This window comes from Megascapheus bottae, chromosome 7, assembly GCF_031878675.1.
Source record: "Megascapheus bottae isolate mThoBot1 chromosome 7, mThoBot2.hap1, whole genome shotgun sequence".
NCBI classification, from domain to species: Eukaryota; Metazoa; Chordata; class Mammalia; order Rodentia; family Geomyidae; genus Megascapheus; species Megascapheus bottae.
The window spans coordinates 77,884,661-77,895,533 of record NC_143515.1 but is presented as its reverse complement, the minus strand read 5'-3'; the positions used below and the strand labels follow the sequence as shown (position 1 = coordinate 77,895,533).

Here is a 10,873-nt window from a genome sequence, read left to right as displayed (position 1 = left end):
GCCAAGTAACATCCTCCCTGCCATGGCAACCACAGCCAGCTGGGCTCCTCGGCCAGTCCTGGGAACAGCAGGCTGGGTGAGGGGCCATCTTACTGTACCTAGCTTCACTTGGCATTCAGAATTCCATCAGATGACCACAAATGGGCCTGTGGAGACCCTTTTTTTTCCCAATGAGTGAACACTTGATCAAGTCTCTTCCAGTACAAGCAATCTGAGTCCTCAATTTAATCTACCATATTTAAAAACCCACACATAAAACTGACTGACGTGCCGCACTGAGTTTCAATAGTTATTTGTGCTTAGACAAGGTGTAGCTGGTAACCCCACATGTTATGTTTACAAGCCCATACTGAGGCCACCGCTCTTGAAAGAAAGCTTTACTCACGTGGACACAGAATCTAAATGCAGCGACTTATTTTGTGTCCGTGGGTACTGGAATTAGGACTCAACCATGTCACTTTGAAGAGATGTCATTTTGCTTTGTTTGGGTTGGGTTTTCTTTGTTAAGGAAAAGTCTCCTTCTATAGCTCAGGTGAGCCTTGAATTTGTGATTCTTCTGTCTCAACTTCTTATGTGTTGAGATTATAGGCATGTACCACCATTCCAGGTTAACGTCCATCTTCAAGGTTTCCTTTTATCTCCATCTTTCTTTCCTTTCTTCCTTTTTTCTTCCCTCTCTCCTTCCCTCTCTTTTTTTTTTTTTTTTTGCCAGTCCTGGGCTTGAGCTCAGGGCCTGAGCACTGTCCTTGGACTTTCTCAAGGCTAGAGCTCTACCACTTGAGCCTCAGCACCACTTCCGGCTTTTTTCTATGTATGTGGTACCGAGGAATCGAACCCGGGTCTTCATGCATGCTAGGCAAGCACTTTAACCACTAGGCCAAACTCCTGGCCCCCTTCCCTCTCTTTCTTCCTTTCTCTCCTCCTTTCCCCAGAAAGCAAAGAAAACCACAATGTTCCATGTATCTCATTTGTGCTATGGATTATCACTCTCTCCACCTGCTGTCAGAATTTGGCCTCCGAGCCTCTCACAGCTGTCCACATTCCCAGCCCAAATATTACAAGAAATATTTGTGTGTGACAGTGACTGCTTTGCCAGACACTTGCTGTGCGTTTGTATCAAATTTTCAGGCTCCTTGGAAAGCTCAGGAGCAACCACAGAGTTTGAGGAATGTCGTGGTGGCCTTTCTAATTGTCATAACCACGCCTCAGCTGACAATCTGTCTGCTTCCTGGGGTCATAATCCTCAAAGTAAAAAAAAAAAATGGATATGAGCCCCAGGACTAAGAACAAAACAGGTGTAGGGCATCAGTAACTGGGCTCTACCAAGGAGCCCCGAGTGAATAGGAGGCACCGCTGGCCCATTTAACTCCATATTGGGCATTCTGTAACTTTGTGGCTGGAGTTAAAGCAGCGCAGGTTTGCCAGACACCTGTGACTCATGCCTGTAATCGCAGTTGTTCAGGAGGCTGAGGGTTGGCAGACAAATCTGGGAAACATTGTAACTCTAAGCAGCAAAAAGTAGGAAGTAGAGGTGGGCTCAAGCTGGAAAGCACCAGCCTGAGTGGAAAAGGCCAAGCAAAGGTGCCAGGACCAGCTGGGAGCTGATGGCTCACACCTGTAATCCTAGCTACACAGAAGACCAAGGTCTGAGAACCGTGGTTCAAAACCAATGTGAGTAGGAAAGTCCATGAGAGTATCACCTCCAATTAACCAACAAAAACCAGATGGGAAATTGTGATGCAAAGTGGTAGAGCAATAGCCTTAAACAAAAAAGCTCAGGGACAGTGACTGCTTGGCCAAACACTTGCTGTGCAAGGCCCTGAGTTCAAGCCCCATGACCACCACCAACAACAATAAAAATGAGAGTTCAAGGGCCTGAGTTCAAGCCCCAGTACTGGCACACATCTTCCCCATAGCAGTGAACCCAACAATTCCATCAACATGACCCCATGACCACACACTATGTCCCAGAAATCAGATTTTTATTTCCCTGGTAATGATTTAAAAATTGTTCTACACTAGAATTTTGTTCAAAATTAGCCAATCTTGTTAGCTGATTTCAAGAATTTTCCTCATGCTCATTCTTGGAAACTAGAATGGCATTTCCTATTTTCAGATTCTGGCTTTTTCCTAAGATCTTGATTCTCACCTGTGTGAGTTCTTCCACTTGCCTGGTTATGAATTATCTGAATGTGAAATTAGAGACTGTCGCTTCTCTGATTTGAGAAGCCTGATCATGGAATGTAGAGATTAAAGTTGAGTTAACATCAGTAGACCACTCAGACCTGCCAGTGAATGTTGAGAACTGATTTAATGTTTTAAAAAAAAAGAATGGAGAGAAGGTAGAAGGAAGAATGGATAAACACTGCTATAATGGCCAGTGGCCAATGTGAAACAGAACCAGGTAGCTGGGGTAGATGAGGGGGACTGGCCAATGTGAAACAGAACCAGGTAGCTGGGGTAGATGAGGGGGACTGGGAGATGCGGGGAGAGGGATGGAAGGGTGACCCTGCTCAAGACCCATTGTCCTCAGAAACCAACATGTTGAATTGAAACCCCTGGTGCAACTATTGTGAATAAAGAAATAAACATGGAAGAGGAAAGAGAAGAGGAGGATGTAGTGAACCACAGCAGGATGGCAGAAATAGTGAGGCCTACAAACATGCAAAGCTCCAGGCTGCACCCTGCTGGCCTGGGAGTGTACCATCCACTCTGCTGACGCCCAAACTGAAAGTGTACCATCCACTCTCTGACCCCCACCTGGAAGTGTACCATCCACACTGCTGGCCCTCCACCTGGGAATGTACCATCCACTCTTCTGACTCTCCACCTGGGAATGTACCATCCGCTCTGCTGACCCCCCACCTGGAAGTGTCACATCCACTCTGCTGACCCCCCACCTGGAAGTGTCACATCCACTCTCTGACCCCCACCTGGAAGTGTACCATCCACACTGCTGGCCCTCCACCTGGGAATATACCATCCACTCTTCTGACTCTCCACCTGGGAATGTACCATCCACTCTGCTGATCGCCCCACCTGGAAGTGTCACATCTACTCTGCTGACCCCCACCTGGAAGTGTCACATCCACTCTGCTGACCCCACCTGGAAGTGTCACATCCACTCTGCTGGCCCTCCACCTGGGAGTGTCACATCCACTCTTCTGACTCTCCACCTGGAAGTGTACCATCCAATCTGCTGATGCCCAAACTGAAAGTGTACCATCCACTCTGCTGGCCCTCCACCTGGGAGTGTCACATCCACACTGCTGGCTCTCCACCTGGGAATGTACCATCCACTCTCTGACCCCCCACCTGGAAGTGTACCATACACTCTGCTGACTGTCCACGTGGAAGTGTAAAATCCACCGTGCTGACCCCCCACCTGGAAGTGTACCATCCACTCTGCTGTCACCCTACATGGAAGTGTACCATCCACTCTGCTGACCCCCCACCTGGATTTGTAATATCTACTCTGCTACCTCTCCACCTGGAAGTGTAACAGCCAGTCTGCTGACCCCCCACCTGGATTTGTAACCTCCTCTCTGCTGACTCCCCACCTGGAAGTGTACCCTCCTCTCTGCTGAAACTCCACCTGGAAATGTTGCATCCATTCTGCTGACTCCTCACCTGGAATTGTACCATCCACTCTGCTGACCCCCCTCCTGGAAGTTTAACATCCATTCTTTGACTCCCCACCTGGGCCCTGATCTTCAGAAAAACAGAGAGAAATCCACCAGCTGAAGTCTAGAGGTTTGAATTCGGGGAGGGATCCCCGTATTTCCTGGTCCATGGCCCCCTGTGCCTAAACTGTGTGGAGGTGGTCTAAACGCCTGCTTCCTTCCTGGCATCTGGCATGGGGCACATGCCGGGAAGCAGGTGCCTGCAGTGACCAGCCTCCAGTGAAGACGCTGCGTGTGACCCTCCTCCAGGGAGCCTCCTGGACACTGGACCCCCGGAAGCTCCCAGAGGGGTGTCTCTGGGCCGCTCCCCGGGTGTCTCTGCCTTCCTTGGCTTCATGTCCTTTCCTCCAGCTGCTTGAGCCCCTGCTCAAGGCTGAGGCTGGTCCAGAGCCTGCAGCACAGGGCCAGCTCCAAACTGCAGCATGGATGTGCTGAGTCTGACCACTGATGCCATGCTGACAACTGCAAGAGCACCAAATCTGAACGAGGCCAAATGTGAAAAAGATGAAATCCCTAACAAAAGACATGATGAATGGTGGTTTGGCTACCTCCAAGACACCAGTTAAAACCAGAAGCACAAAGCTTACAGAGGACATGAAATATGCCTCTATCTCTAACTTGAAAGGCCAGTCCGGGCTGATGGCTGAGGTCTGCGATGGAAGGATTGTAGCGGGGAAGTTTGTGAGACTCTCATCTGTAACGAATCACCAAAAAAGCCAGAAGTGGAGCCGTGGCTCAAGGGGTAGAGCCCTAGGACTGACAGACCTAAGTTAAAGCCCAGTACCAGGGGGCTCGTGTACACACACACACACACACACACCCCTTTCCAGCACCCTCAGCAGCCGCCTGTTCCCAGGACAACGGTCAACACAGGCTCAGGGAAGGGACAGCTCTGTCTTTGCAGCCACCTGAGATCTGAGATTGTGCTGGGGCGGGGGGAGGGGGGCAATGCAGACCCTATAAAGCTCCCAGGATTAGACTAGCCAGGGTTATCCGGGAGGGAGAGCCAGCAGGAGCTCCTCAGGGTCCAGGCAGGAGGAGTGAGTGAGTCTGTCTGTCTCTCTCTGTCTCTGTCTCTCTCTGTCTCTGTCTGTCTGTCTGTCTGTCTGTCTGTCTGTCTCTCTCTCTCTCTCTCTCTCTCTCTCACACACACACACACACACACACACACAGGCTTACTGGCACCATGCAGAGTCACCTTACCCCTGAGCTCCAGAGAACCACATCAGCTGGGTATCGACTGTCCTCCACCAGGCCGCCAGCCTCAGTTTCCCCAGCTGCTCTGAGCGGCCCTGTGGCGGGCAGGGGTCTGGCCGGTGGTCGCCGTGCTCCGGGGACCCCTCGGGAGGCCCTGGGGGTGCAGCAGGACCAGCTGTGGCGAGAGATGGTGGAAGCCGAGGGCCGTAGCCGGCAGCGCTGGTGAGTGTCCCCCCCCTCCTGCCGCCCTGCCCCACCCAGGGGGGTGGTCTATGAAGCTTCTGGAATTGGGGGGCTAGGTGGGAAGATATTGGGGATAGGGGGCAGAACGGAGTCTAGGAGAGGGGGCCAGCCCTGGTCAGAGTTGGCAGGGAACGGGGAAGGAGAGGGTGGAGGAAAAGTTGGGGAGGGTACAGGAGGAGGGGGAAGGGGGAGGATGGGTAGGAAGAGGAGGCAGGCCAGCACAGCACAGCCCCTCACTGCCTAGAAGGTGTTTGAGGCGGGGCGGGGGGGGGGGGGGGGGGGGGTGGAGCCCTCTGGTCCCCAAACCAGGGAGAGCCATCTCTGAGGATGGAGGCAGGGATCGCACTGGGGAGCTGGGGGTGGGGGCCCGGGTCCTCCAGTCCCAAGCCTGGGCTGGAAGCCCCCCTGGTGGAGGCGCCCAGGGCGCCCTCGACTCAGGAGGCCCAGATCCAAGGATCGCGGTTCAAAGCCATTCTGGTCAGGACCGCCGAAAGCAGGAGATGGAGCTGGAGCTGAACTGGCTCAAGTGGTAGAAAACCAGCCTGGAGCCAAAAAGCGGAGGGACAGTGCCCAGAGCTGGAGTTCAAGCTCTAGTACAGCAGTTATCATTCATTAATGAACTAGTTAATTAGATAAAATCACCGAGGAAAGTCTCTCAGAGAAGGTGACAAGCAAAGACTCAAATAGTAGAAGAGGCCCAGAGGGAATTAGAAGAGAAAATCAAAGACTGTTCAAGCGACCCTAGCACAGTGAGGAAGTCGGCAGCCAGAGAGGGGCTGCCAGAGTAACTGCCAGGGGTCTCTGGTCTTGGAAGCCTCTGTTCGCGTTGTAGGATGCATCTGGAAATGCTTGGCTGACACTTGTCTGGTCACAGATTATTTTAGTTCTTCCATGATGACACACGGTGACGTCAACTTACATACTTGGTGTGCTGCAAGTTGATCTTAATGTCCCCAAGAGAAGTCACATTGCCAATGTGCTTTTTCTTTGCAGGACTGAGCACTGGGGGTTCCTGAAAGACTATGATCCAATGGTAAGGTGAATTCACCTCCCTCCCTCCCTCCCATCATGTGCACAGTCTCCTTTGTGTTTGGCACTGCCATGGTGGATAACACAGTCTTATGTTAAGAAACTCCAAGTCTGCAGCCAGTGGATGGTGGCGCCCACCTGTGATGCCAGCTACTCCGGAGGCTGAGATCTGAAGACCACAATGCCAAGTGAGCCCCAGCAGGAAAGTCTAGGAGACGCTTTCCTCTAATGAAACATCAAAAACACAGAAGTGGAGCTCCAATGGCTGAGTACCAGCCTTGAGCCAAAAAGCTAAGAGAGCACCCAGGCCAAGTTCCAGCCCCAGTGCTGGCACATGGCGGAAGTGGAGGAGCCCGTGTGCCAGGAGCCATGGCAGGGGGGAAAGTCTCTCTCTTCACAGGGTATATAAGCCAAGGGAAGCTAGGACTGAGGAGGGGATGGCAGCTAGGTGGCAGAGGCTATGGGATGATGCTATCCTTGTCTGTGCCAATCCGAACAGGGACGAAGCATTCAGAGAACGCTTGCCAGGACAGAGGTGGTCTGTTCTGTCCTCTCTCGTTCTAAGAGTCTCCACTGCAGGAAAGCCCTCCTTTGGGTGATGGATATGGGTTCCTGGGGCCTGAACTCAGGGTGTGGGTGTTGTCCTTAGCTTCGTGCTCAAAGCTGGTTCTCTACCACTGGGAGACACAGCTCTACTTCCAGGCCCTTGCTGGTTAACTGGAGATAAGAGTTTTGCAGACTTTCCCATCTGGGATGGCTTCAGACCCCAAGTCTCAGATCTCAGCCTCCTATCCTTCCTGTAGCTAGGATTGGCAGGTGTCAGCCACCCATGCGCCACCGTGCGGTGACCTGAACTGTCCCCTCCCTCAGGGCAATAAGAAGGAGCCTGAGACGTTGCCAGAGTCCGTGTCGCTTTTCTCAGGCACAGTCCCCAACTCCTCCAACCATGTCGTGGGCAGCAGGGTGGATACGGCGCTGGGGAGGGCACTCAGCCGCATGGATCACTTGCTCTTCTCCGAAGGGGCTCGCAAGAGGAAGCTGGCAGAGGAACTGCAGCCGGTATAGGAGCAGCCCCCCCCAGGTGGGTGTGAGCATGGTCAAGCCACGGGTAGCCCACATGGGGCTGTGGGCACCTGTGGCCCCCACTCAGCCATGCCAGGAACTGGTTCCCTGGATGGGATCTGCTCCACCCTGACCCTCCCCCTTTACCCAATCCTTCTACTTCTCCATCTAGTACTGCCTGGTAACAATGGGGCCACAAGTTGAATGGCTTAGGACCCCACAAAGTGCCATCCTACAGTCTGAGGGCTAGAAGCCCCACCCAGGAGCAGGGGTCCCACAGATGGGCTCTTGATGGCCCTGGCAAGGATTCACTCCTTCCATCTTTTCCTGACTTCTATTTGGGGCATTGGGTTGGGGGGCTCAGATTTTCTAGGCAGGCACTCTGCCACTTGAGCCACACTCCCAGGTCTTGGCCTCCAATTCCTGACCCTCCAGCCTCAGCCTTCTGGATGATGTGAGCCACCAGGTTCTTTCCTCCTCTAGTTCGAATCCTTCCTCATCTCTCTGGACTTTTCTCTTCCTCTACTCCTGTGATTCTGGCGGGGCTACCCTGGTGATCAGAACAATCTCTCCATCTTCTCAGAAGGCCTTCTGGAGAGAGGAAACCAGAGGGGTGGGGATATTGGACTAGTTGCCACTGTTCTGACATTATGGGGGTTGTATTCATCTATGGCTGACCTGTACTGTCACAACCTTGCATTTGGGAAGACTTGGAGAAAGACTGACTTCCCAGTCTCCTACGTTCACCAAGAATGGACTACCAGTGTGACTAGCAGTTACAGGAAATGTTGTTTCTTTTTTCTTTTGGTGGTACTGGGGTTTGAACTCAGGGCCTCACCCTCTCCCTCAGCTTGCTTGCTTGGCTGGCATTCTACCACTTGAGCCCTGATCACAGCCTGGCTTTTTTGCTAGGTAACTGGAGATGAAGTCTAACAGATTTTTCTGCCTGGGATGACTCCAGATCTTGATATTCCAGACCTCGTTCTCTCGAGAATCTAGGGGCGGGGGCACACACATGAAGACACGTAAGGCAGGCTGGCAGCATGCAGCCTTCACCCTTGATCTGAGACGCAGCCTTCTTTCTGTGAGTCGGATAGTGGCAGCAGCTGGGAGCCTTGTCCAATCTGAGATTATAGGTCTGGGCAACAGTCTGTGGTCAGGCAGTAGAGAGTGAGGTCATATCGTGCAATGGTCAAGTGCCTGCCGTGGGCTTGGTGGGTATAAAGATAGCTGTCAAGAATGTTTTAAAATGAGTGTAGGGACTCGGATCTGTCATCCTAGCTTTTCAGAGGTCAAAATTGGGAGGGTCCAGGTTAAAGTTCAACCCTGGCAAAAATAAAAGTTATAGAGACCCTCATCTCAACAAACAAGCCAGGCCTGGTGATTCGTGTCTGTGAACACAGGAGTCACAGGTAGGAGATTGCTGTCAGAGGCTAGATCCGTGGCAAAGCTATGAGATCTTATCTGAAAAATAAAGTGTGGGAAAGGCTGGGTTTGTGACTCAAGTGGTAGAGCACCTGTCTAGCAAGTATGTAGTACTGACCTCAGGAGGAAAAAAAAAAAGCCTGATCTGTGGTTTTGCCCCAAGGCCACAGCATGCTCTATGGTGTTTTACTCTTCTCCTGCCCTGCAAAGCATTTGAGGGAGAGGGAAAATGGAGGCTGACTGCCCCTGCGTGGAGTGGAGGGTCTTAAGCAGTATCTTCTCTACCTGTTGGGGACTGTCACCATAGCATCTCCTCTGTAAGTAGTGTTATCAGCATTTGAGAGGTCTGGAAGCCATGTCAAAGATATGGACCCCCACGTCAAGGTTAGCCAGCCTGTGGAGATCAGGGTCTGTCCCCACACCTGACTTCTCCCTACAGTCCACATTCTCCCTGCAGGCTTCAGGACATTGTCAGACCCACGGCTGTGATTTCTGAGGTGGCAGCTCTGTCGCAGAGCCACCCATCCCTGGCACTCCACTGGCTGGCTCCAAGCGTCAGGCCGAGTCACGTCTCACCTGCCTGTGTTTCATTCTCTAGGACCCTCCGCCTCCTGCGGCAGCCTCTTCTCTGCTCCTGTCATCCGCACCACGGCCCAGCCGAACCCCAGGAGCACACTGGAGGCTCGTGCGTGCCCAGTGTCTGTCTGTGCACCACTGCAGCCCGCCTGTGTGATCGCTCACCACTCCCTGCCCCGTTTGCCAACTCCCAACTTTCTCCTCGTCACTCAGGGGCCATGGGAATCAGGACAGACTGGCAGTTGGCCCAGGTTCCTGAGGCAGGCTCTTGTCTCATTTGAGCTTGAATAAAGTGGTCCCAAGGCTGCAGGTCAGGCAAACAGAAGCATGCCTGGATTCATGCACAGAGCACAGAGGGCACCTCAGCAGCCTTGGGCTGGGCAATGGCAGGGTTCCACAGGGGCTGGACTCAGGAGCTGAGGTGCCTCGGGCCTCGGGGAAGAGCGCCTCCCTTCCTTCTCACCTCTGCGCCTCCGCCTCCCTCAGCGAGCAGTGACCACTCTCTACTGAACAAAGTGAACCTGGCATCTGCCGGGCCATAGATAGAGATGACCAGGAAATGATGAGGACTTCAGGTCCTGACTTCAAACCCCAGTGCTGCAAAAGAAAGCAGGGGAGCTGGAGGCCAGTGACTCACACCTGTAATCTCTCGGGATGTTTAGATTGAGGATCATGGTTCAGAACCAGCCAGGGCAGGAAAGTCGGTGAGACTCTCATCTCCGATTAGCTAGCAAAAAACCCAGAACTGGATCTGTGACTCAAATGATAAGAGTGCCAGCTTCCAGTAAAAAGGTAAGGGACAGTGCCCAGGTCCCGAGTTCAAGTCCCAAGATAAGCACATAAATAATAATAATTATTAACAACAACAACAACAATAAGGCATCCACAGCCTGTTTTGAGAAGTATCTCCTTATTCTCCTGCTTTGGCTTCCCAAGTGCTGAGGATAACAGCTGTGCATCAGCAACGGACCCTGACAGGTTTTTAAATTTCCATATTGAAGAATGCTTCTATTGAATGTACAATAAATAAAAGAAAAAGATCACTTCTATTTCTATCATAATAATAACTGATTAAGGCAAGAATTAATAAAAGGGAGCTGGGAGTGTGGCCTAGTGGTGGAGTGTTTGCCTAGTATGCATGAAGCCCTGGGTTGGATTCCATCGTACCACACACACAGAAAAAGCTGGGAGTGGTGCTGTGGCTTAAGTGGTAGAGCAAAGAGAAGCTCTGGGAAAGAATCTAGGCCCTGAGATCAAGGCCTAGAACCAGAAAAAAGAAAAAAAAAGAATATAAGGTGTGGAAACCCTTGGACTTTCTCCTTTTCCTCCTCTGCTTTCTCCCCCTCCTCTTCTCCTCTCCTTCTTCCTGTCATGAGGCTTGAACTCTGGGCTTGGGCACTGTCCCTGAGCTCTTCAGCTCAAGGCTCTAGCAGCACCACTTCCTGTTTTCTGGTGGTTAATTGAAGATTAGAGTCCCACAGACTTTTTGTGCCTGGGCTGGCTTTGAACCTTGATCCTCAGATCTCAGCCTCCTGAGTAGCTAGTATTACAGGTGTGAGTCATGACAGCCAGCTCTTTCTCTCTCTCTCTTTCTTTCTCTCTCTTCCTTCCTTTCTTTTCTTTCTTTCTTTCTTTCTTTCTTTCTTTCTTTCTTTCTT

At 51.9% G+C, this 10,873-nt stretch overlaps 1 protein-coding gene across 1 annotated transcript; it reads left to right on the top strand.

The window, feature by feature from the left end:
* Positions 1-4,767: 4,767 nt before the first annotated feature.
* Cimip5 (ciliary microtubule inner protein 5) lies at positions 4,768-7,225 on the top strand. Its single transcript, XM_090336218.1, has 3 exons — positions 4,768-5,102; positions 6,117-6,156; positions 7,023-7,225. The coding sequence occupies exons 1-3, from the start codon at positions 4,870-4,872 to the stop codon at positions 7,215-7,217; spliced, it is 468 nt and encodes a 155-aa protein (XP_090192344.1). The 5' UTR covers positions 4,768-4,869; the 3' UTR covers positions 7,218-7,225.
* Positions 7,226-10,873: the final 3,648 nt, after the last annotated feature.

What these genes read in the sequence shown, in the direction of transcription:
- Cimip5 (XM_090336218.1), top strand. Translation starts at nt 4,870, where the DNA reads ATGCAGAGTCACCTTACCCCTGAGCTCCAGAGAACCACATCAGCTGGG. An exon ending in GGCCGTAGCCGGCAGCGCTG is followed by an intron (nt 5,103 to 6,116) that starts GTGAGTGTCCCC and finishes TTTTCTTTGCAG; the next exon opens with GACTGAGCACTGGGGGTTCC. An exon ending in TGAAAGACTATGATCCAATG is followed by an intron (nt 6,157 to 7,022) that starts GTAAGGTGAATT and finishes CCCCTCCCTCAG; the next exon opens with GGCAATAAGAAGGAGCCTGA.